This window comes from Athene cunicularia (assembly GCF_003259725.1).
Source record: "Athene cunicularia isolate RWA chromosome 1 unlocalized genomic scaffold, athCun1 chr1_part2, whole genome shotgun sequence".
Classification (NCBI taxonomy): Eukaryota; Metazoa; Chordata; class Aves; order Strigiformes; family Strigidae; genus Athene; species Athene cunicularia.
Window position 1 is genome coordinate 22,431,014 of NW_020799092.1, and position 26,242 is coordinate 22,457,255.

The window sequence follows — 26,242 nt, forward strand, 5'->3', positions numbered from 1 at the left end:
CACCTGTACAATCTCCATTTTATTGCTGCTGGTTGTGAAGGATCTCTGATCACAAGGATGTAGATGAGGAAAAAGAACGGTTTTCAAATTCTGTTTTGGTTGCCTGGACCATTTCAGGGTAAAGTGAACATTACATATACTTACAATGTGCACAGCCCATGTACAGACAGATTACAGCTTATATTCCTGAGTACAAGTAATACCTACAAAACATACCAGGTATGCAACAGAGCCAATCATCGCTTGTGCCGTGTATTACTTAATTGGTGGGAAAAAAAGAGAATTTTTTGGAAGAGCTGTTTCGCCACTGTGTTCTGCTTGTTCCTTTTTTATAGGCTTTTCAATTTGGCTTTCCAAGTGTTTCTCTGGGATAACATGTTGCCTTGTGTTCTGCACATGGTTTTCTGTTGTGCCTGTGGAGGGCACAGGGGGAGTCAGTCTTTCGTCCAGTTCACTTCTCACTTTGTCAGGCGTATCTTTCCAGATATTTTCTGTAATAATAAATAAATAAAAATATAGGGTAAGACAGCAGACTCTTAGCAGCAGATAAACACGCGATCACCACAAATTCACCAAAAAAAAAAAAAACCAGTTGAAAATTCTCTCTGGATTCTTACAACCCCCATTGATACGTTCTTTTGTTCTGAAAGGAAAGTGCGCTGTGGCGTGGTGTCAGATACCATAACTATTTTGCTGTCTATGTGAATCTTTAGTACTGCCAATCTTCTTGATGGCAGCTGCTATAAAACGTAAGTAATGCATTTCTACAGAAGTGAAAGACTGTCTCTATCCACCACATTCCAGTGACCATCCATTATCTGCACACTGTGTACTATCACCTCACCTTACTTCAGACAGATGATATTAAATATAAAGAAATACCCAACACTAATATAAATGCAGTTAGTTCCCCAGGTAGCACATGCTTACGAATATTTTCTTTTTTATTTTCCGGTGTAGAGAAAGAGCCATCACTCATCTTCCTTGAAGTCTGTGTTTTCTGTTTTGCTCTGTATATTTTTGGTTCCTGGATCCATGCATGCTTCATTGCTTCGTCGGGAGTCATGCGCAGGGCAGGTTCCCACCTTAAATCCATGGTAGACAAATAGTTATTCAACTACTTCTAACTGAAAAGTAGTTTAAGCCAAAAGATTCAGTATTGTCTTCAGAAAGTCAGGTCACGAGGACAATTTTTGAAACAAATTTTAACTGAAAACAAGGAAAAATCTTATGTGATCTTCTCCATCCTTTGAAACTTTTTATTTACTTCAGCACTGTGTGCTTTGTTGATCAAACCCTCTGCAGCATCAAACCATTTTTAATGTTCAGCTCATGGTGTTATTAGGGTAGGGACCGTACTGAAAATTTGTTTCAAGTTTTCACATCCTGTTAATGAAAGCTCCCAGAAAGGGAACATAAACGAGATGTAGGGTAATTAATTAAAAGATATGTCTTCCCTAATTTAACTGCACCTGAAACTACTGTAGAAACTTAGTGTTACAAAACTCATATGGAAATGAAAGGTGAGTTTTTTTGCAAAATCTGTACATTGACTTTATCCTCTCACAGGTTTCATTCACTCAGTTCTCACACACACATACTCACAAGTACCAAGTGTTTCGGCCAAGACCACTTGTGTGTCACACAAAGGACAAGGGTTGTCAGCTACTGAGTCCTCATCACATCTCTGGAGATCTTCTTGATTGGTGATGATGTACTAGTTTTTAGATGGATCTTTTATATCCTTTAGGAGTCACCTGGTGTTTGGGCATGGTCCTTCAGATCAGAACCTTGCTGGCATCAGTCCCCATAAATGTTAGACAAGGTAGCTACTCATGGTCTGGTTTTCCATGTATTTTGGAATATATGTTTGTTTTCTTTTCGGGCTAACAGGAAAATGGACAGCATATGTGATATTCTTCAACCTTGTTGCCATGCAATTGCTGTGAGCTTTGAGATTTTTCACCAGGGTGCAGGCTTCCTGGTAGTGACACAGACAACACACTCCCCAGTTTTACAAGTGGGAGCAGTGTCCTTTGTTACCAATATATCTCATTCTTTCAACCCCTGTTTCTTCCAGTGCTCAAACACACATACATTTCCATTCATACTGCATTCAAACCAGTCCTAATGTCTCTGTTGGTAATCTCTACATCAGCTGCAGACCATTTTGTTTTAATCTCAGTGCCATCCAGAACTGTACAGAAATAATGTAGAAAAACAAACAGATTTTTGTCATAACAAGAGCTGAGTGATTTTTTTGAGGGGGGGAGTCTGATGTTTTCATCCGCAAAACAAGTGTATACAAGTCGAACAAAAGTATTTGTGAAGTCATGGCAAATGATTCAGGCCACTTAGGACACTGATTAGCGACTGAAAAAGACAAGATAGTTCAATCCTTTTTGTCTCAAAAAGAGTTTTCATTTCAAACCTAACTCCATTCCTTTGAAAATTTAAGGACTCCCAACACATAGTATTTTTTCCTGTGTGACCTGAAACGTCTTGTTTACAGGGTTTTTTTGCTTCACTGAAATTATTTTCTGAATATTCTGATTCAGCCAGCAACCCAAATGATCAACGATTCATAAAGGTTTAGAAAACAGAGAACATTAAAAGCAACCTTCCTGTGAAACAGAGAGGGATGACTTTTTTTTTTTTTTTTCATCATGTAACCACAACTTAGCTTGTATTTCTTTAGGAAAATACTACTGAACTGCTAGAAAGAAACTTACAGTCAGTGCTAAGAAGACACAAAATATTAGCCTTATGTAAGATACAGGTAACACTGGAAAAGTTATGGAACCAGCTTCTGCTGCCATTACACCATATGAAATAGGATCCAAGCTCCCGCCAAAAGCCTCCCTGTGTCTATGCAAAAGGTCAGTATTTAAGGCAACCAGACAAAAGTTTGTTCCTGCATGCTCAGTCTTTTAGTTTGATAGACGAGTAAAACCTCATTAGTAACCATCTCCCAAGAAAAAACACCTCTTAGTAAAATGACATCTCCTATCAGCAGGGCCCATGGAGTCCCACCCTGTAAAATGCTTAGTGACCTGACCACCTCGGAAGAGACCATGTTTGAGCCATGAAATAGTTTGCTTCTCCCACATTACTTCATTTATTTAAAAGTTCCGTTTACTTTGTGGTAACACATGATATGCTGGTGACACTAAACCACATCTCTCTTTCCCCACACAAACATATAGACGCTTTGCCACTGACAGTCTCACCGTGAGTGTGGCTTGCTGCTGGAACAGGTTGCCCCAAGAGGCTGTAGATCTCCCTCTCTGGAGATACTCAGAACCCAACTGGACAAGGTCCTAAGCAACCTGTGCCAAATTTGTCCTGCTTTGAGTGGGAGAGTGGGCTAGACGACTTCCAGAGGTTGCTTCCAACCTGAAGTATTCTGTGATATTAGGTAAAAAGTTCCTGGCATAGTGAATGTGTGGGATTTCTACCTTGTGTGAAGACTTAACAATTACATGTTATTTGTATTCAGCAGTTGACAAAAATTTGCAAATCATCACTTTCCTTTAAGAAAACAGCTGTGGACCACTTGTCACACTAGGTATTCAGCAGCAAAATCCTTGACTGGAGTAAAGTCAACATTTTATCCTAGAAGTGACAGGATCTGAGCCATATTAATACTCTTCTCATGTTCTGAACTCCAGTGATTTATAAAAATCTATTCCAATCCAAGAGAATGGACAAATAGTCCATCAAATAATTCTTGAAACATGCAATGTGACTGCTGTCAATGAAAAATAAGTATAACTATGATAAGGAGAAAAAGGGTTTAAATCAGCACGCAAACTACAAGGTAACACTGTGGTAACTGTCCTGAGTAATTCTCCTTGCTAATTACCCCAGTAAATAAGAAGCAGGCAAACATACCATTGATGCTGAGGTGGAGACACGGCTGAATGTACTTTGCCTTTTTCTCCTCTGCTAAGGGGTCACATATGGTGTATTTGAACTAGAAAGAGTCTAATCTCACCCAAGGGAACGTGCATGCAGAGAGCAAGATCTTTGTAAGCAGATATTTGAAGCAGCAGAACTGTTTTCATACATATACCACAGTGTATCACCCAATTGCCTTTTCCAAGGCCCAGCACAGAAAATACAGTCAAGAGATTCCAGCCAGTTAAGTCGCCTCCAAATATAACTCCTGCTGGAGGAAACTGGAAGACTTTCTTCCCACCAAAGAGGGTGTTAGATTTAAATCCCAAACCAAGCTTTGATCTCCAGATGTGCACAGCCTTAGGACAGTGCATTACCATTATCTATGTTACCTGAATGAACCTTTTTATCAGAAAGGATTTAATACAAAAGCCTCAATGGGTAAAAATCATTGCTTTTAGAGTTTAGTCTCTAGCAGCAGAAGATCTGCTTTTGGACATGATGGTGTCAGCTTTCTTTTTGTACCTTGGACTAATCCCATACAGTGTTTCTGTGCAATTATTTCTCCCTTCAATAAGCTGTGAATAATAATAGTTATCCAAATACTACCATGTGGGAAAACAAAAAACAAAAACAAACAAACAAACAAAAAACACACACACACAAAAAAAAAACCAACCCAAAAAACAAAACCAAACAACACCCCACCAAAAACCCCCAAAAGATACAAAGATTTTAAAGGCACAGGAAAAGTGAAAGTCAAAACTAGCCTGCTGCATGTAAGTCAAAACATCTATGAACTCACATTAGACATCCTTTCAGAAAGTCCAGGAAACCAGCATCATGGGTTTTCAGCACTGTGCTTAGATCCTTGGAGTCTGGGCATCTCTTTTTCCCCTTGCTGTTAGTTATGGTTTTAGGAAAACCTTTGGAATCTTAAAAAAATAAAGACATGCTCAACAAATTATGCTAAAAATCCTCACCAAATATTTAAGAGATTTACAAAAATGGTACCCATATCCATCCCACTAACTGTGGTTTTGCCCTGTTGGGCTGATAGTCTGCCAGCTTTGTGGCAAACAATATTAGCTACATCCTAGGGACTGCATCCTACACTCTGTTTTTTGTTCTTTTGTGTAATTTCCTAACCAAATTATACACAGAGGAATGAACTTAATGTAACTTAGTTCCCAAAGCCTACTGTGTTCTTTTTAGCAATAGTATTTTTAAGGAGTAACAGTGAAATGCATTTTCCGATCCCTTCCCTATTGCCTTGTTAATGAGAGGCCCATAGGACATGAAAAGCACAGCACCAGGTTAATTTGTAGGTCTCATGTTACCCTTTTGCTTCTCCTCAATACCTCTGCCTGATAGAAGTTTTATCAGCTAAGAAGCAGCTAAGGTTCTCTGACCATACTCTCTACCAGCACTAGTAACTATAATAGCACTATTAAGTGGTTAACTAGCAGGGAAGGAATCCAGCAAGGACAAACCATCAGAAGCAGTTACCAAAGAACGTTCGCTTCCTTGATGCAGCCTGGATAAAATCAGCTGGTGGGAGACCCAATACCTTCAACATAGAAAATGAATTCATAGAGTTACTTCTCATTTCATAAAGATACATAGCCATCAAGAGAGATGTGGTAATTCATCCTTCATTTGAAAAGAAGTTGAATGTCGCAATTTACGGTGAAATGTCTACAACATTTCCTCTTGTGCTATTTATTGTGGAAGGAATTGAGGGAGTCCTTCGAGATGTCTGCACACAGAAAATGTGATCTCATGAAGGATGACACTGGGAACTTCACTACCACAGAAAGCTCTAAGAACAAGCACCTCTGTTAATGACGGCTGTTGGAGGAGACCATATGGAGAGATGCTGTCTTTGAGAAATCTTGTACAGACTAACATGGCACTAGAAGGATCAGAATTTGGGCTGAGTTCAACATCAGGTTGCAGTTTAGTGATTGGTATGGAGTAACTAAGTAACTTGCTTTCATGGGTCAGTTTTGCACCTATTCTAACATTCGCACTGGGTAGGTGATCTGAGGCAGGAGATGTCACAGTACATTCATAAAACTCTTTGAAAAACACTTGCACAGATGATAGAACCAAATTCTTTGGTAGTTGCAGACAGTGCAAGAAGGGGCAACATCCACAAATCGTGCTTTGAGGAGTGTAGGGTGACTTTGAGAAAAAACTTTTTCACCAGGAGTGTAGAGCAGCACTTGAGCCAGGCACCTGGTGGGTTTTTACTCAAGCCTTTGAGGTTTTCAAGATTTTCTAGACGAAGCCACAGCTGACTACTCAAATGTTAGCAAAAATATCTCTCAGCAGGAGTTTGGACTAAGGAGATCTGATTCAGCCAACACATAGTTGATTTCTAAGAAAAGAGGAGCATGTTATAGTTTGGATTGCTTTTCCTTCCCCTTAGATATGCTTCTGTTCTAACTTCTCCATACAAATTCTGACCAGGTTAAACATGTTTCCTTCAGAAGCAAGACAACGAGTGTGCAGAGCAGTGTTTGGCACATGAGAAATAATAGTTTTGCATTGGAACCCGTCCTCTCATAGAGCCCTTTGGCTGTAAAAACCCCCCTCTAAAAGGCCAGCCCATAGCCAATTAAATTTCAGTATCTCTTGAGATTTCTCTTTGTTGCTGGCAGTGTAGTTTATCAAATGAGTATGCAATTCAAAAGACAATCCCAAAAGTTACCTCCATGATGCAGGCAAGTTGGTCAACTTCATTTTCCCCTGGAAATAGTGGGTAGCCTGTGTAAAGCTCAGCTATGATACAGCCTAAGCTCCACATATCAACAGCCATAGCATAAGGGTGACCAAGAATCACTTCAGGTGAGCGATAAAACCGGCTCTGAACATAGGTGTACACTATATCAAAACAGAAAATTAGACAAGAAGCAAAATATCATAATTGGGACAGAACTGTGGATTCCAGATTTCAGAGAAAAGTGAAATACATGTTCAGACATCATATATCTACTCTGTCCATTAGCTGACATTAAGAAATTGCTCACACAGGCCCTGACAACCTTTTCTAATCCCATCCTAAAATCAATGGGTGGTATGTTTTCCACTGTTCTATTTGAAAATTGTTCTTCAGCAAGATTCACTGAAAGAAATTATTCTACTAATTCTATGATTCAGCTTACTCCATGTTCATTTTCCTCTATGGAGGTCTTCCTCTTGCATCAATCAACAGTTCTTCATTATCACAGGCTTGGACTGTAGGAAATATCGGTTTCACTGACACCTAGGGTACACCTCCTACTGCCTTCTGATTTCCCTATTCATGCATTATAGCCCCACAGCAGATGTCAAGAGATCTATCTCATTTCATGTCTGGGATTCATCACAGTGAGAAGACCAATTCTTTTACCTCTTGTCATTCAGACAACTGAACATAATTACATTGTGCAAGCTCTGTTATTTTCTTGTTCCTATCTATCTTATGGCCACTTTGTTTATATTCCTGCACTTCTTCATATCCCCACATATTCAAAATCTTTCAGGAAGTAAAGCACCCTGAAAAGTAAGTGCTGCACAGCATGTGATTTTCACCAAATCTGTACAGCTAAAGAATACCTGTGGTGGCAATCTGTGCCCTTGGGCATTTGACCAACTGCAGAGTTGTTGTCTGCTTTTTGTAATTTGTGTCACAAATAAATAGCTGACTTATTGTTTTCTACTCTCTAATCCTGTACCACTTTGAGGATTGTACCAATTCTTGTTTCAGCTGGCAGAGTCTCCTCAGCCATGCTCCATCTTTCTTTTCACTTGTTTTGTGTTTCAATATGTTACTCTTCACAAATATTTCAGGCTGCTTCTCAAAATCACAGAATCATCTGGGTTGGAAAAGACCTTGAAGATCATCCAGTCCAACCACTGACCTAACACTTGAACAGAACATTATGTTCTCTCAAACATGGGCAAACCTAAAATTTTTATGCACTCCTCCAAAACTGGGATATAAATCTAATGGTCTGAATCCCAAAACATAAAGGAATGGGTTTGGGCTCAGCTTAAATATCAGGCTTTCATAGGAAAAATATGAGCCATTTAAGATTAGTTTTGGGTTTTGAACTTAATAAAATGCAGTGCAGATTTCTTTCTTGGGTTTTGTTTTTTGTTGTTGTGAGGGTTTTTTTTAACAGATGATACTTGCATTCTCCTGATGATGATATCACTACTGCTTTACAATATGTCTGTTAACATTAAGATTTATCATTAGGTGAATTTTATACAATCATTTCTCCTTTACAAATTTTGTTCTTGTTATCTCCTGCACATGCTACTTAAATCTTTCATAGAGCAAAAATAAAACCTAAGGCTTTCTAAACTTAAAGCTTAGTTCCCATTCCCTGCATTGTGTTCATCCCAAAAGTACCAATTATAATTTAACCATCCCACTGAGAAAGGCTCTCTGGACCCGATAAGCTCCTTGCTAAGTGAAGTTTTGGGATTATCCTCATAGGCTTATTTCAGCTAGCCACTCTTGCAAATGCAGTTCTGATTTCAACAGAAGTAGAGGAGCTGATCAGGCTTGGGACAAAGAAAAAGCATGGTAATAGCTTACTTGTCTCCTACCAGTATTTGTTCCACAACCATTGGCTGGACAGTTCAGCAGATTCTAGGGGCACAGGTCACTATATTAGCTCAATCAAAGAAATAGTTTTTTCCACATTATTTAAATCAAGAAAGCTTATTAAGAAAATTACATCAACTTGACTTTTCTGCAAACCTCTTTGGTGTTCATAGCAGCTTGATCCAAAATCAATAACTTTAACTGAACCTTGGCCTTTGTGATATAATAATATGTTCTCCTAAAGAGAAAAAAATCACAGGGAAAAAAAGGGTTTTAACACCACATTAGGTTAGTGAACACTTTGGAAAATAAGCAATGCATAACACAGTGGGTTTACACTTACCTGCGTAATAAAAGCTTCAAACTACAACTTCCTTGGGAATGCATTTGCTAACACGAGTAGGCATCCAATAATGTGCAATTAACCAAAGCAGAGGGGAGATTTGTAAAGGTACCCAGTTTGAAGGTTGGCTAGACAGGGGCAATAGTCCCTCACACACAATCCAGGCCACTGCCCTGTGCAGTGTGTGGTGTTATCAGGGCACCCTCCAGTGAGAATGCTGCCATGTGAGCAGGGTGACTTCCCCAAAACTCATTGTTGCTCACTGGCACCTGGTTGCATGCTGCGCTAAATTAACTGGAACCATCCTTTTGTAACCACAGAAAGTCCCTGCCACATGAATGAGTTGTACTTCACAGTTCTCCTCTCCACTGTTTTCAACTTCCTGCAGACTCTCTGTAAGCACGCCTCCCTCCACCTCACAACAGTGGGATGCGGAGATCCCACCGTAGTGATGAACAGAAATGATAGGGTACTCTGGATTATTAGCTGGGTGCTGATGAGTACAGCACTGTGTGCCTACAACTCCAGATTGAGAAGTAATTCTTAAACAGCTATCTCAGGAATATTTGCACTGATGAGTAAACATAACCTATTAGTTCTCTTCAGCAGAGTTGAATTTTATCCTCATCAAAAATCTACCTAAATCAAGGATTTCCTCTGATTTCCTTTCCAAACATAGAGTCTTCTCTGCTTCTCGGCAGAGATATGGCTACCTTTACTGACCAGTTTTAAAGTGATTATGTATAAAAGCTTTGAGAGACTGAGCAGTTCCCAGGTTGATGCCAAATAATGACAAAGAAGTTACTTGGGTAATTAGTGGACTCGTAAGGAAATACTGTGTGTGACAGGAGAGAGAAGCTGCTACTGCTGAAAGTCAAGGCAGAGATTGACTTCCACTACCCAGGGGTCCTTGGTCCTGTTATGGGAAGAAGCATCCTCTCTCTGCAGCTAGCTATCCCTTCATGCTCATGGTAGGACTCTGTCTCTAATGCTGAATCTCTCACAATGCAAGAGAGCTGATTAACTGCAAAATCAGGTTCTGGGGGAAGTGATTACCTAGCATTAAGTCCAGAGAAACTCCATACTCCACCTTATGTCGAGAAATATCATGGAGGCAGATGGAATAACAGATGTGAGTTTCAGGCAACATAAATCAAATTCATGAAACTCTACAACTGTAGAATGAGAAGAAAATGATCTTTTAGTTAACTCCCTAAATGTTCACTAATGTGTTACTCTAAATACAGATTACACGCATTGATCTTGCCAACCTCGTTCCTTGTCAGTGGCTGCCTGGAAACAGATTTCCCATTGGACTAAGTGTTTCTCATTAAGATATTTTGGTTATCTTGCAAACCTCACTTCTCACTGCAAATTGGTCTGGCAAAGATGTTGGCAAGACAATGGGTACAGACAGTATGTGACTCTTCAGACTTCTGAGTCAGGATACATTAAGCAAAGTGAGACCAGAATGTCATCCTTAGTGTTTTTTACTTGAGGGTGGATTTATTTATTTATTTATTGGTTCATTTGCGGTTTTGAAGAAGAAATCAAGAGAAACGTTCACCTGAAATGAAAATAGAATTAAAATACTTCAGAAATCTCAGAAAATTACAGAAATGTAAGATTGGAGCTTACGGAGAATTAAAATGTTTCACCTAGCATGAATGCTTAGCAGATATAGCAGCAGGAATTGGATCACACTTCCTCTAGAAACAGGTGAGCACCCTAAACACTGTACTATAGAATTGCTTTGTCATTTACTAGGCTACTTAATTTTATACTTATGCATATGAAATTAAATACACTTAACAGGATAACCTGAAACAGGCTGCCCTGTGAATATTTCCTTGCATTATAAAGTCCCTCATATTGAAATACTTAATTTCACAAGTAACTTTTTCTTTCTTTAAGCAGAAAGCCATTACCCGAATCTGATTAATATCTGCACACATTTTGGCAACCAGATAATCTTCTGTAATAATGCAGTGAATGAACTGAATCAATGGAAAGGATCACTTGACTCTAGTGCTAATCCAGTCTGAAATAAACTCTAGCTTCTGTACAAATACTCTACTGGGTTTTAAGGATTCTTCTGAGAGTTCCTCTCGATCAATCAGGATGGGATGAAGCTGATGTACTGTGTACAGGGTAACAGGTTATGAAATGACTGTACTTACAGGCTTCAGATCACAGTGAATGATTCTTTCCTGGTAGAGCACTTGTAAACATCTCAGCACACACTGAGTGAAGTGTCGAATTAAAGACAAACTGAACCCTTGGAAGTTGTTCTTTTTGATGAGCTCATACAAATTTATTCTGCGGGGGTTGTGGGGGTGGAAGAAGAAGAAGAAGAAGAAGACAGAAAGCGGAAAGGAGATTAGGGAACTTATTTTTAAAGGCATGATTAGTTTACAGTGCATTAAGGCAGTATTTAGCCTGTCTTCCTGCATGAGGGAGGACTCATGCAGAAGAAAATGACTTCGCTATTTTCTTCAATGAGAATGCTTTTCTGCATGTAATATGCACAAACCTCTCCCTGAGCCTCCAGATCTAAAGAAGACATAATGTCAGAGGACTTGCTTGCTTCCTAAATTCAGTGCTGCATTACGCAGCTGTGCTGATTTTCACCAAGAGCAACTATCATTCAGGAACTGAGAGAAATAAATTCTCCTCAGTCTTCTCTCACTCACATTTGTCTTTGCTTTGGCACTTGGCGTAAATCCTTTTCATCTAAAGAGTCTCTAATCAGCAGTAAATCTTTCTAGATGAATACCCCCATAAATTCAGGTCTCGTTAGGTTTTTATTTCCCTCCTGTCACCATCATATCTTAGCTCCTTCCAGTAAAGCATTAAATGATGTTGCTAACTTCTGCCAAGCATGGCTGGCAACATGTGAAGGCTTCCCAGAGACCCCAAGGGCACCACCAGCCCTGATGGCCCTGCCCAGGGCCCCATGCCAGCCCCCGGGGCCATCAGCCTTCGCTCCAGCTACACCACACCAAGACGGTCCCACCCGCAGGCCTATGTCCCCGCACCCAGGGCTGGGGCTGCCCCAGTGCCCCCCAGCTGCTCTGCTCCTGCCCACCAGGCCCTGCGCTGCCAGGCCCGAGGCAGCCCCCATAGTGCTGGGTGCCAGAGCCCTGGGGAGCTCCCGGCCTGGGCTGCGCCCCAGCAAGTACTGAGTGCTTGATGTGGTGATTCTTTGGAGGAGGAAACGGCCGCGGGGATGGTGGCTATCAAAGGGATTGAAGGCACAGGCAGTACCATCTCAAGAGGCGTCCTCAGCGGGACCCCACGTGTCTGCGAGGACATAAACAACTTCACCTTCCTGCCTGCCCCACGTGTGCATGGTGCCGGGCAAGGCCCATTCCTTCAGAAGTAAATTAAATTACCAGGACTTGACAGAGAAGAAAGTTCACAAATTAAGCAGTTTTCACTATATTTTAGAAGCAATAAAAATTTCGCAACCAGTCTCCAACTCCTCCGTAAAGAGCTGAACATAGCGGCTATCCCATGAATGTTTTCCCTCAAGTTTCCACAGCAGCTTTCTGAAAAGGTTGGTCTGTGTCTTCTCTGGAAAGGAGTCAGCTCTTATCCCTGTGTGTAATAGACTCATATGCAGCAACAGAATGAATTCAGGTCTCTTTGAGATCAAGCTTTTCATACGATGATGAATCTTCATCAAGGACTATAATACACGCAGCAATGGGGCTTTACTTTAAGGGATGGGGAACTGTGGGCAACCTTCATAATTCCAGTTTGATGCCCTGATTACAAGGAAGCTGGTGAATAGAATAATATGACTTCTCTAAAATTTCCCCAGAATTCCTCCTAAGATGTGTCCTGCAGCACAGGTTCATAGAAAGCAAGAAGAAACTATATTTATAAATTATTTAGTATTACTGATATTTGTATAACCTGATGTTTACCAGTCCTGAATTCATTGTTTTACTCTTTTCCCCACAGGTCTTTCAGGGAAGAAGACTTCAATACACAGCACAGGAACTAAGGGATGGATCATGTCATTGTCTGTGTGAAGTCTGAACAGGGCCTTTTTCAGTTCACCTGCGGTGATCGAAGGCTCCGTTATGCAGTTTGTATTTAGACATTATTCCTTTCTTGTAACATTAAGAGCTGCAAATTCTTCCAAAGAAGACATAAAAATTAGAGCTTGTAAGGCACAAGATCTACAACACTTCTTAAAATTTTGTAGAGGAAAATATACTTTACCCCAGCAGTTCAAAGGAAATACAGAAGTGATTGCGAAAGTAGAAGTATTCCTTCATGTGGATGATATTGTGAGTATCATCTTTATCCTTCTTCAGGAGAGCATCAAGGATCTTCACTTCTACCAAAGCCTGGCTGTGAAATCTGAAATATCACATGACACAGGAATGATAACATTAACTCCGTCTAGCATTCCTAGAAATACAAATGCCACAAACACCACAATCTTACTGTAAACTCAACATGTGGGACAATTACTAAAAATTTACCCTTCACTCCTGTTAACTACTGTAACTTTGAGTCATTATGGTTGTTTCCTAGCCTAAATATACTGGCCTTACGTAACACAAGGAGTTATCTTGACTTGTAAAGACAGTAAAATCCCAGTGCTTTCAAAGTCCACAGGAATGCTTCTCTTTACGCGAACAGGGCCACATTTCACACCTACCACAGTAAGACAATTTTGAAGACCATTCTTTACATGCAGTGTTCACTGAGGGGGAAAACCAGAATAGCTAAAAACTCTTTTGCTGGAAGCAAAAACCTCATTCTCATCTGCTTCACTGACTCTGGTTCAAGCTAAACTCAACTAAAAATTTGTAATGAGTCACATAACAAGAAGGGGTTGTTTAGGACCATAGTGTAGAATTTTTCACGTTAAAATGAGCAACTGGAGCCTCCCAGCATATTCCTGTGGTTTTGGAGTCTTGGGGGGAATGTGGGCTCTCAGGTGTCGGTCATGCAGGGTGGGTTACCTGAGCTGTGTACTGACTGTGTCACAGATACAGACACCTCTTTGTAAGTCTGGAAAAACTGTGCCTGCTTTCACAGACTGTGTCTCCCCTGGGTCCAGGCCGATTCTGAGTGCCTGATATCACCCTTCCTCACTCTGTTCTCACTGTGTTTAATGAAAGCTTGATGTACAGGGGGATTGATTTTGCTTTGTTCACATTATCCTGGATTGTCACTACGCTACCTAAATAACAAAAAGCTGATTGTACTGGTATAAAGTCAACAGATGTCTCACCTTTTCTTATTCCTTATTATTTTCAATGCCACTAATTCATTGGTTTTATGATCCAAGCATTTAGCCACCTGCCCAAATGACCCTTTCCCAATGACCTCCAACACTTCATATCGATATGCAATATGGTCATGTAAAACCTTCAAAAGAAAACAAATAATTCAGATTCAAATAGTACAACAAAGATCAGGCTTTAAAGTCCATGTGTGTGTGAGTTTACCGTCTATGCAAGATGCTGGACTGGTAGCAAGTGAAGTCCACATTAAACAAGGGTGACAGAGAAAATAACAAGTGCAGGCTTCATTAATCCACCTACCTTGCACCAATCCTGAACGAGATGCAGAGTCTCTCTTTAGGATTCTCTTCTGAGCTTTAAAGTGATTGTTACTGATGTTTTCACTATGTGAATATTTATCTTCTAGAAACAACATTTATCTCACATAGATCATTTAAGAGTTGGCAATCACTACAAACCTACCGAGCTGAAAATAAATACCATAATTTTTCCACTTACCTTTAAGTAGGAACCATGCTCATCATCGTAACAATTATTATTCTGGGTTTCAGGCAAACCTTCAATCTTTTTAGCTTCCAGCCCAAGAAACCATAGCTCTGTATAATTGAAAATTTCTTTTTGCTCATAGACTGTTAACTGGTTTCTAAAATTTTTCAAGGCTTCTAAATCAGAAAACAAGAATATAAAACCAAAAATCAATAAAATGTCAGAAACCTGATGGCAAATTGCTTTTACAATGGACCATTTTATAGTAGAGCATGCCACTTTGAGCAGGAGGCTGAGTAGCTGACCATTGGTTGTCCCTTCCAACTGACACTTCTATGGTTCTACGGTGTTGACATTTTGCATAAATTTACATTTCTTTTTTTTCTTTTTCTGACTTACAGTGTCGTGTTCAACAAAGCATTAATCATCTGTCAGCAAGACTTTCAAGAGAACTTAGGTAAAAATGATTTGATTTTGAGCAAAGATACCTAGTTTTTGAAAATCCCATCTGTTGTCTGTCTGCTTCAGCAAGCTTCATAGCTTACATTTAAAAAATATTTTATTGGTTTGATTGTCATACTTATAAAATGGCAGCACACCTTAGTTAACCAAAGCTTCCAAGTAGTTGTTATTCTGATAGAAAAAGTGAAGTTCAGATGCAGGAGGTTAGGAATTAAATGGGGTCCAGATCTGCCGTCCTCCTGATTCTTCCTGCATAGAAACCTTTCAGCTACCCTAACACCTCCATTTATATAATTTAAATCTAGATAAATAATCTGACGGTAGCATTACAAATCAATGTGTTCTCTAGGCATGCAAGTGGGTGTTTTGTTAAACAGTGGCAGATCTTCATCCACTAATGCAGGGATGTTAATAATTTCAAAGCAAAAGGCTGCTACATTTTTTTTTTCCTAGACTCCTTCTAAAAATAGATTAACTCTGCCAGAAACTTTCTAGATCTGAGAACTCCCAAAATGCAATTTAGCCCACATAGACAAAAAATGTGACACAGCTGCAAGCAAGTGGGAAAAGTGTTTTATCACTGTAATAGAAATTGTTGTCACCTGCATGACCTGTCAGAAATCTCAGACAAATATATATTATTTTGTATAATGCATAGTTCTCTCATTTATATATTTGTGTTCTCCTATTGCATACATCCCTAAGTAGAAATTTTCGATATCCCTGAGCCCATCCATATTCCTGTACTCCAAAATGGTTGTTAAATATTTCAGTGACCATTTAGCATGGGACCTTTGGTCACTGAGTATCCTGACTGCATACACTCCTCCTTATCTGTGCAGGCAGCTTGTCACTCCAGGTTTTTTAGCATGTTCTGTTATATTCTACCTGAAGCTGTCATAGGCAGTTTGACACTGATGCTGGTGCTTTCCAGTTCTGATGGTTTTGTCTGGGCTCTGGTATCACTTTCAGGAAGACTGTCTGGAAGGTTAAATTGGGAAAAATTGCCTCGAGTTCCATTTTCCTGCCAAAAACCAACCAAACAAACAAACAACTCAAACCACAAATTTTGTTTTCAGATATCTTTATGAACATTCAGCTGATCTGTAATGATATAAAAATATTAAAAATATATTAAAAATGCTACATTCCCGAAGACAAAGCTGCAAGATACTTATTTTGGATTTAGTGAGTGATCTCTACATCAATTTTGTGCTGAGACAGAACAAGTGTGCTTGGGGACTAGGCAAATTCTGCCAATAGCACTAGAGGCTATTAGACCATGGAAAGATAAATCTCCAAATAACAGAAGGAAGTTCATCTTCCAGTTCATTCAATACATGCTATAAATGCTACAAACTGCTGTGGTTTGATTAAGTTGCAGTAACTCTCATGGATTAGTACAGAGGGCAGGAAAGATGCATAACAGGCATTATCCATCTTGGATTTCCATGTGGGCACATCCACTGGAGAGTTGCGCTAGAATCCTTGAGATTGCTTGTGAAGCCCACAGAACTGCAGGGTCAGCAGCTCGGGTCTGCACACACACACACACACACACACACACACACACACACACACACACACCTTATAACAGAAACAAGACTGGTATGAGTGGGGAATAAATGGGTCTGCATGGGTGAGAAAGCACTAGAAGGAAGCAGCTGCAGAAGAAAGGATATACAGATGTCACTGATATCAGCAGGTGGTCAAGATCCCAGCACATGCAGATTCTCTGGGCTCCCAGAATGGGGAAACAAAGGTCAGACTACAGAACCAAGAAGAGATGATGGAGGGTTGGAGATAAAAGAACACCAGATAAGGAGACAGAAGACAGTGTGCTCTGGGATAAGGACATAGGGGGTGGAGGCCCAGGACATGTTCTTCTCAGTCCTTCACTGAAGGGAAAAGACTCAGCTGGAGATGATGCATCCAGTGGATCAATACGTGGCTGAAGCTACAGAGAAGGCTATGACTTCTACAAACATAGGATGAGAAACAAGAACTGATGAGCAGAAACAAGATCCATCTCATGAATCAGGGCTAGAGTGTCTTCAAAGAGCTTTGCTAACCTAGCAAAGAGGGGGTTTAATTAGGCACAAGTAGGAAGAGTCATCATAATCTAAAAGCCCTGATACCCTAAAAGCCCTCATGGGGTAATTCAGTCACCTCAGTATCTGCTGAAGTGGCAAAAACATTCCAGGAGATATCTGGACTGTGTTAATGCAGGGATCTGAGAGGCACTGCTGGACCTGTTATTCACATGTAAGGAATGATTGGTTGAGGCTGTGAAGGTTAAGGAAAGGGCTGCAGTGATCGTGTGGTTGTGGAGTTTAAAATCCTCGTAGAAGTGAGTGAAACAAGCAGAATTACAAACCCTGGTCTTCAGAAAAGCGCCTTTAGGCTTGTTCAGTGATCTTCTCATCATAAACCCACGGAAGACCACCCTGAAGGGCAAAGGAAACCAGGAGAGCTCATTGAGCTTCAAAGCCAGTCTCCTTAAAGCACAAGAATACTCCATTCTAATATGCAGAAAGTTAAGCAATTATTGCTGAAGGCCAACATGGATGGAAAGTGAATTTCTGACCAGGCACAAACATAGTAAGGAATACAAAAAAGGTAGATGGGTTATCTGGCCTATGTGCAAGAGACACTACCTGAACATGCAGGCATGTTTGGGAAAGCCAAAGCTCAGCTGGAACTGCAGCTAGAAAGGGATGTGAAAGTCAGTAAGAACAGCTTCTATAAGTACATCACCAGAAATCAAAGGAAGGCTAAGGGAAATGTGAACCCATTGCCTAGTGGAATTTGGGACCTAGAGACCAAGGATGTGGAAAAGACCATCGGTAAGTCTTGCCCTCAGGCCTCCCAAGTCCCTGAGTCTAGAAGCAGTATTTGTGTAAAGACGCATTACCTGCAGCAGAGGAAGATAGTTAGGGACCACTTAAGTAGCTGGACATACCTAAGTCTGAAGGACCAGATAGAATGAGGGTGTGGAAGGAGGTGGCCAACATCACTGCAAGGCAGGTTTCTCATCTTTGAAAGTTGATGGCAATCAGGAGCAGTTCCTGACCATTTGGAAAAGGCAGACATCACACCTACCTTCAAAAAGGGCAAGAAGAAGACTACAGACCAGTTAGCCTTACCTCAGTCCCTGGGAGGGCTATGGAACAATTCCTCTTGGAAACCATTTCCAACCAAATGAGAGACAAGAAGTTGCTTTGAAGCAGCCAGTATGGATTGGCCAGCATAAGTTGTGAACAAATGATGTCTGAACAACTTGATTGCCTTCTCTGATGAAATGATTGGCTTGGTCAATGAAAGAATAGTGGTGGACATTATATATTTTGACTTCATCAGGGCCTGTGACACTCTATCTTCTATGCTTGAAGCCCGAAGAGTGAGACATGAACTGGATAAATGGATTATAACGTGACTGAAAAATTGGTTGGATGGTCAGGTTCAAGGACTGTGCTCAGTGGCAACTGGTTATGAGTGATACCCCTCAGGGAGCAATGCTAAGGCCAGTACAGTTTAGTGTCTTTATTAATGACCTGGACAATGAGTTCACCTTCAAATCTGCACACCATAGCAGGGCTGCTGTCCAAACGGACTTCAGCAGGCTGGAGAAATGGTCTACGAGTATCTTCTAAAGTGAACAAAGTCAAATGCTAAGTCATGCACCTGGAACACAATATACCCATGCAACAGGACAGGCTAGGGGACAACTGAAAGGATGCAGGTTTGCAGGGAAGGGCCTGACACCAACCTGAACATGAGGTAGCAGCATGCCCTTGTAGCAAAGAAGTCCAAATCTCAGGTTGTGTTAGCATGAGGATAGCTAGCAGGGTTGGGGAAGTCATCTCCTCCCCTGTTCAGCATTTGTGAGACCATGCTGGGAGTACTGTGTCTGATCTGGGGTTTCCCAGTACAAGAAAGACATTGACCAGCTGGAGCAAATTCAGGGAAGAGGCCAAGGGATGGGCAGGCGCCTGGAGTGCATGATGTATAAGGAGAGGCTGCAGGGAATACATCTGCTCAGTCTGCAGAAGAGGAAGGAGTGATCTTACTGCTGTCTAGTTGCTTGTCAGGATGGTATAGAGAAATACCAGACTCTTCTCAGAAGTGCATGGTTCTAGATAAGATGGGTACAGTGGCTAATGGATATAAGTTACAAAACAGGAAATGCTGATTAGATATTAGGATAAACATTTTTTTAGCTTGAGAGTGGTTCACTATTGCAACAGGTTGCCTGAGAAGCTGCAGACTCTCCAACCTTTGGGATATTCAGAACCCCGATGGACGAGGCCCTGAGCAACCTGCTCAAAGTTTGCTCTGCTTGTAGTGGGAAGTTGGGCTAGATGTCTTCCAGAGGTCCCTTCTAACCTAAATTATTCCTTAATTTATTTATAATTTCTCATCTCTAGAGAAATTCCTGATGAGTCCCAGAAGTGGGGCACGATGGAGACACAGAAGATCAGCATCTCTCAGTGTCAGAAGGATACAAAAGCCATATTCAATAACCAGCACATGGTTGCCAAGTCAAGAAGAATCCAGGCGATGTGATATGGACTAACCAGTGGGCAATCCCAGTCCACCATGTCCTTGTCAGAAGTCCCATCTGGTACCACATGGATACATGATTCTTGATGCTTGTGGGTTTTGGGTTAAGAACGTTAACATTAGTGAAAATGGGTTTGGTTTAAAATGAAATAATTTTCCCATACTTACCTCTAACCTTGCTACTTTTTTTTTCAATAACTGCTACAAAAGCAGGGCAACCAGGTATGAGGGACACCACTTGAACAGCTCAAGTGCAGGTCTGTGCTGACACAGGCCAGCCCTACCGCTATATTGCTGCGCCCCAGTTTGAGACCTCCACTTTGCCCATTCCAATCCATGCTCCCCCCATTCAGCAACGCTGTGTTATTTCTAAGGAAAGGTAAAAAAAAAAAAGAAGGTCTCCAGAACAGACAGCACATAATCATGCTTTCTAAATTTAAATTTTTATTGTTCCCTGCCATTTCTAAATGCAAAAGCAAAAGGATTCCTTACTGGTCTTTACACAGCTTCTTATATAGGTCTATAAATTCCATTTAAAGAATTTAAAAAAACCCCAAACCTCTGTAAAATGCTTGGCTGCAATCTTTTCACAGAAAATAAAATGGAGGGATGGTTCATTTTCAGATGCAAAGCTTAATCATTGACTTTTGTAGGAGTTGAGTGCAGGTTTGACTTATGAAGGCCACAGAATTAAGCTTTAAAGAAAATGTAAATTATTTTATATACCAACCATTCTACCTCATGATTCATGCTATTTTGCATCTTGCACTTCACCCAATGATACACACACCTCCTAGACAAATTAAATAATTTGTAATAGTAGCAAGCTGCCAATTTCACAATCAAAGTATTTGGGAAGACCTATGACTTCCCAAATAAAACTCTTTATGGGGGGGACTTCCAGTGCAAGAGATTTGAAAAGACTTCATATCAGAGACCTGTGGAACCTGTCAAATCTCTCAACAAAGAGACTCCACTGAAGGAGAAAGGTGAAAAAGGGAGTGATCAGAGCAGTGGTGGTGAGTAGTCCGGGTCCCCGATATGTTGAGGAGAGAAGCAGCAGGGGAAGAAAAGTACAGACAAAGGGTGGACACAGGATGTGTAAAAAATTCAAAAGAAGGAATGCCAAAACTGAAGATGACTTAAAAAAATTCCAGTGATGTTGGGTGTCCATTAAAATACCTGGAGACATACACAACCATACTGGTGTAATTTACTGTTTATACTTCTTGCTTTTTTCCCCTTTCTCTTTAAATCTGGCTGAAAACAGAAGCTGATGCAAACGCTGACGCTAAATTATTTCTCTTCCCACATGCAAACACACTTGTGAGACTTTGTCACGGACACTCTCTTGGCGGTACTTAGAAGGAAGCTGTTTAATCAAACAAAAGACGCCTAAGAGCTTTATAACTCACCTGAAGAGAGGGGAGGACATGCTGCAAGCTCTTATTTGTTATCTGAGGCAGGCTGCTTTCAAGGGGGGAAAGGTTTGCAGTGTCTGCAACCAAGCCATGCTTTGCTTGACCTTCCAGATGTGGGAGGGAAAGAACACCACGGCTGACTTTCTAAATAGAAAGCAGAATTCAGTATTACCCAGCGACCTAGCAAGCAAATTCTCTGCAACGCCTTCGAATAACAGAGGGATTTTAAACCTTGGAAAATGTGGACGGTTCACTTCTGACACCTAATGGAGAAGGGGAAAAGAGCAGATACTCCCTAGCAGCAACCAGTTGTAACAAGGGCAGGAGTAGTTTGTCCAGGCAGCCTGACACATTTTAGGGCAGGAAAGTTTCCCTACAAGAACAACTTCCATCCAGCATCAGAGCAGTGACTGTTTCAGCTGGAAAAGGTGGTTGGGCTTGGAAACCAGGCAGCAGGACTCCTTTGAGTAGAGAAAGTAAAGCATACGTAGGGTAATAAGCAAGCATCAATTATAAATGGCAGGCAACATCATTAGGTATTCCCAGTGGTGGAAGAGAAATTGGGACTGGACTGCTACCAAACACCAGGGCTGGAGACAGTGGGAGTATCCTCCCTGCGCTGGTTTCTCAATATTTCCTTCCCCCTCATTTCCCATGGAGTTCACTTGGGCTAGGCCCCTCTGTTGCTCTCCTCATCAGTGAGGAAAAAGCAAGCTCTGTACAAACTTTACTAAAAGAGAAATGCTTATACTCATTTGAAAACTCCAGGATTATCAGTCCTTCCTTTAGATTTCTCCGTTTCGTTATTTGCAAAACAGTTATATACAACTCCTTCTTTACAGGCAGTCATTTAAGGATGCAGCTTTATGAATGTTAGGACCTCTAATATTCTTGGCTATCTAAAAGTGTGAGAAATCACACCCTTAGCATCAATTTGGAGATAGACTATTTCTTTGGCAAATAGTTAAATAATTATTTGAAATAGATATGAAGTAGATGAACTATGCGCTATCAAACACAGAACAAGGTCCCACGTAAGCCTGTGACATTTTTGTCATGGGGAAGGACAGAAACATATTTGTCAAGCTTTTGACAACAAAGTAAAGGTTTGATATTTTCTCGAAAAGCAAAGAAGCAAAGCTCTCATTCCAATGAACTTGAATGAGTAAGTTTTCTTTTCCAATACGATGGAAAAGTTTTTAAAACCTTAGAACTGAGATTCCCATGGACTTTTCATGAAAACTGGCTAGGCAGAAGAAATGCCTCAAATGCTACTTGAACAGCTTAGCAAAACCAAAATACTCACAGGCACTTGAGACAGTCGTACAGCTACAGGGGAAATGGAAGAGGGAAGGGAATAAAGGACTTCCCTCTGCTCAGATTCATTTGTTATAAGGGGTCTCTTACAAAACAAGCATTCAGATATTTTTAAAGTCAGTTGAAGAGTCACATACCTGATGGAAGACTCTGTTAGATCCCAGGTGATCTCTCTCTTGAACAGTCAGTTGAGACTGAGAAAATGCATCCACATGGGAAGACTGCAAACATGAAATGATGCTTTAATAAAAATGATTCTGGGAAAAAAAAAATAAGAATCCTGAAATCTCTGTATGGTTTCTGCGTTTCTTTGTGGCAATGTCTCTGCCAACACAGCGTATGAGAGAGGACCACAAAAGCTGCTGAAAACACGCTACGCTCTAGCAATTCCTCTCCCAGTCGAACAGCTGTTTTGTGGGCAGGTGCAGAGACAGCTTGATTTGCCTATTATGACTCTCAGCATGCTTGATATGCCCATGTGGTCAGCGGAGGGGAAGGGGGGCCTCTGCCATCCCTAAATACGTGCTCGAAAGCTGATAGTGTGTCTGCTTGGAAGGACAGATTTAAATGGCCTCACGAGGTGGATTGTGAGCCCATCCGTGGTTAATAGCAGCATTAAACTGATTCAGCTTGTGGTACAGATTTTCTAAAAACACAGTGCTTAAATAAAATCAATGTTTAAATTTACTGAGATATAGAGAGAAAATTTGTTCCAATAGGCAGATAACAACAAATAATAATAAAAAAAGCAGCATGGGGAAAGTGCTAAGCAGCTTGTCATTTTTAAGATTTTACTGATGCTTTCAGCAGGCTTTTTTATAAACATGATAAGTAGCACTGTACATTTCTGTCAGATAACAGACTGCAGTGAATTGCAGAAGTCTTTACAACAACTTAGATACTGAAAACTGTGGCTAAAGCAGCTTGGAGCTCTGCTCTATAGGCTGGAGTGAACCCTACTGAGTTGGGTCAAAAGTGCTCCCTCATCCCTGGGCTCTGAGACATAATGTTGTTCCACTCAAGAGTCAAAAAATCATCTTTATCCAGTCAGACTCATCAGTTCCACTATAGAAGTTCTGAAGTTGTAGAACAGCGATATTTTCTCTAGGAAAGGAAGTACTTGGACTCAGGACCTTTAAATTTAGAGTTTCAAAATAATGAATTTGCAGCCAAAATTATCTTATGGATGTGAGCTGCAGATTAAAAATACTTAAATAAAGCAGTATGGTGGTGTTCTTTATCTGTTTTGCAGCCAGGGCTTCCATGGCCTGTACCTGTCACACAGTCTTAAATGAGCAGAGCACCTGCTGATGATAAGGTCTTTGCTCTTTGCAATGACTTTTGGCCTATCCAGTACCAGTATCAGTGCCAGGGGATCACTTTTTAGAGACCTTTGTCATGGACTTTGGTTAGTCCACATGAAAAAAATATCTGCACACTGGAGGAATATGCTTAATGTGTTTTGTACTGGCTAGTACCATAAAAACATCTGCCGTGATGCAGCCTAGTCATGCTGACAGGGACTCTGTCTGAGCCTAAAAGAAAAAGAAAGAGAAGAAGAGAAAAAATAACACAAAAAAATAAGTCCTTCTGCAAGTTTAAAGGGTAAACTTCAAATTCAGAACAAGCTGAGAACAACAGCTTTGGTGTTAGCCTTATTATGGTGATTGGGTCAGTTTGAGAGGAAAGGTCATGGATATCTGTGGAGTAGAGAATATTAGGAAAGGGAAAGGTACTAAGACCTGTCTTTGCAGGACATAGTAATTCCCGTCTTTGGAAATGGAGATCACCTGGCCAGGGGTAAGAAGGGATTATGTGCTGTAAATCCAAAGCATCCCCAGAGCCACCACCACAACTGTCCCCAGAAGAGAACCACTGGATTACTGCAACCTACCCATGAATGTCCTAGAGCTTGATATACTGTGCCCAGTGCAACAGATATCCTTGTGGTCACTATTCTTCAGCGTGAATTTACATAAATGAACCATGGAAAAGCCAGTGCCAGAGTATTTCTACAGACAAACACTTCACATGCAAACTATGTGTCTTGCATTTCAAGGGAGAATCACATCTGTTACGAAGGTGAGTCTGGGATCCACAGTCATAACTCTACCAGGTATATCAACCCAGCTCTTAATAAAACTATTAATTCTAGTGCATGTTGTACTTTTTTCCCACACTTCATCTATACTCCTGGTTTTATTTTTCAGTTTTTGGAGCTGATGAAAACATTACACTCCATTTAAAGACAGTTTCTTAACCACTTTGTGCTTTTCTAACTACAAGTCAACATAAAGCAAGGATTTCAGAGACAGACAGGTGTCACTGAAAACCAAAGAAACAGTGGACTTCACATACCTGTACAGACTGCAGAGTCTTCATTCCAAAGTGGCATTTTATATCTTAGCAATACTTTCAAAAGGCTATGCAGTCACATCTCTATTACTAAACATAAATTTCAAAATATATTTTATTTACTGACAGAGCATGAACAATTCACAAAATGTCTTTAAAACTCAGCAAGAACTAAGGGAGCAGGTACGTGAGCTACAAGATACGGAATCCATTTAACTTCCATTCACTGGGGAAAGATTAACAAGATTTTGAGATGGGTGTTTCTCCTTTTACACTGCAAAAGCAAAATCAGTCCATCAGCCCATGACTGTGACTTTTTTTTAATAATGAAAATTTGGGATTCTCTTTGTCTCTCTTTCTCAAAACCTACTTATTAAGGGTTTATAGTTTTCAGAGCTCTTCAGGCAATTTATTCAAAACACTTTAAAATCAATAACTGATCAGCCCTCAGAACATTCCCCTAAGTAAGTGAATAGCATAACCTTTTATCAGTGGAAAAACTGATCTGTGCCTACAACAGTCCTGCTGGTGGCTGAACGGAGAGCTGGTGGCTTGGTCAGTTAGTCTGCACAGTGACTTATTTGATGGTCTTGATCCAGATGACCCATCGGCTGCTGCTCTAGCAAAATCCTATACATCTAGCATGGGATCTACAGCTGAGCTGTTCTGACTGGTTTAACTCTGGCAGATGCACACTAAAGAAAAACTGCAGTAACTGTTACTATTCCACTCCATTTCATTTCTGGCTGTCCTACTCCTACAGCACCCAGCCTGTCCTACAGCTCCAATATTGCACTTCAGTCCCAAGCTATCATCTCCTGCTATTCCAGCCCTTCAGTCATGTATTACCTTGCTAATTCCAATCACCACTCAAGAAACAGAACAATGTCCTCATTGACTACCTAGTCAGCAGTCTTAAGGAGTTTTAGGTACTGAGCATACAGCATTCTGCAAGATTAGAAACTAGGACAGGTTTTCATAATTCCCAAAATGTCACCTTATTTTTTTCAGTACCCAGTTGACCACAGAAATCAGAAATGCATTAACATTTTAGAAATCATTAAATACACAGCTATATAAAATACAGACTCCATTGTCCTTTCATTTAAATGGGCACTTTGCTCTCTCTATCCTCAAAACTTAATAAAGCCTGTAGAATACTTAGAGAGAATGCAATGTAGGTGTTAAATCATGCAATATATTGAAAAGCCATAGCAAATGCGCTCTCAGTCACTCAAAATACAGTAGGAACATAAACATTTTCCCCACCTTGTCAACTATTTCTGTCAGCATAACTGCAAGAGCCGTTAACTGCAGGAGAAAGGTTGTTTATTCCATTCGGTGAATGCATTTCAGGAAGCCCACCTTCATCTAGTCAGAGCATAGCAGGATCAGTTTCATACACAGTACCCTGATCAGAAAAAAATGGATAACCCTTCTGCTTGGTTTCAGATTTAAATTTTCATCCCGGAAATATGCCAGTGACTATTAGCTGCTCTAGTATTCTTTTGGTGGCCATCTG

General features: G+C 40.6%; 1 protein-coding gene across 1 annotated transcript; it reads right to left on the reverse strand.

Moving 5' to 3' along the window:
* On the reverse strand, window positions 1–26,072 carry DYRK4 (dual specificity tyrosine phosphorylation regulated kinase 4). The gene is made up of 14 exons (XM_026868554.1): window positions 25,990–26,072; window positions 22,503–22,586; window positions 21,043–21,192; window positions 15,953–16,088; window positions 14,615–14,778; window positions 14,104–14,240; window positions 13,080–13,220; window positions 11,027–11,165; window positions 8,660–8,741; window positions 6,617–6,789; window positions 5,410–5,470; window positions 4,706–4,835; window positions 931–1,085; window positions 1–491 (listed from the first exon to the last, which is right to left on the reverse strand). Exons 1-14 carry the CDS (start codon window positions 26,011–26,013, stop codon window positions 256–258), a joined length of 1,812 nt encoding a protein of 603 aa, XP_026724355.1. The 5' UTR covers window positions 26,014–26,072; the 3' UTR covers window positions 1–255.
* Window positions 26,073–26,242: the final 170 nt, after the last annotated feature.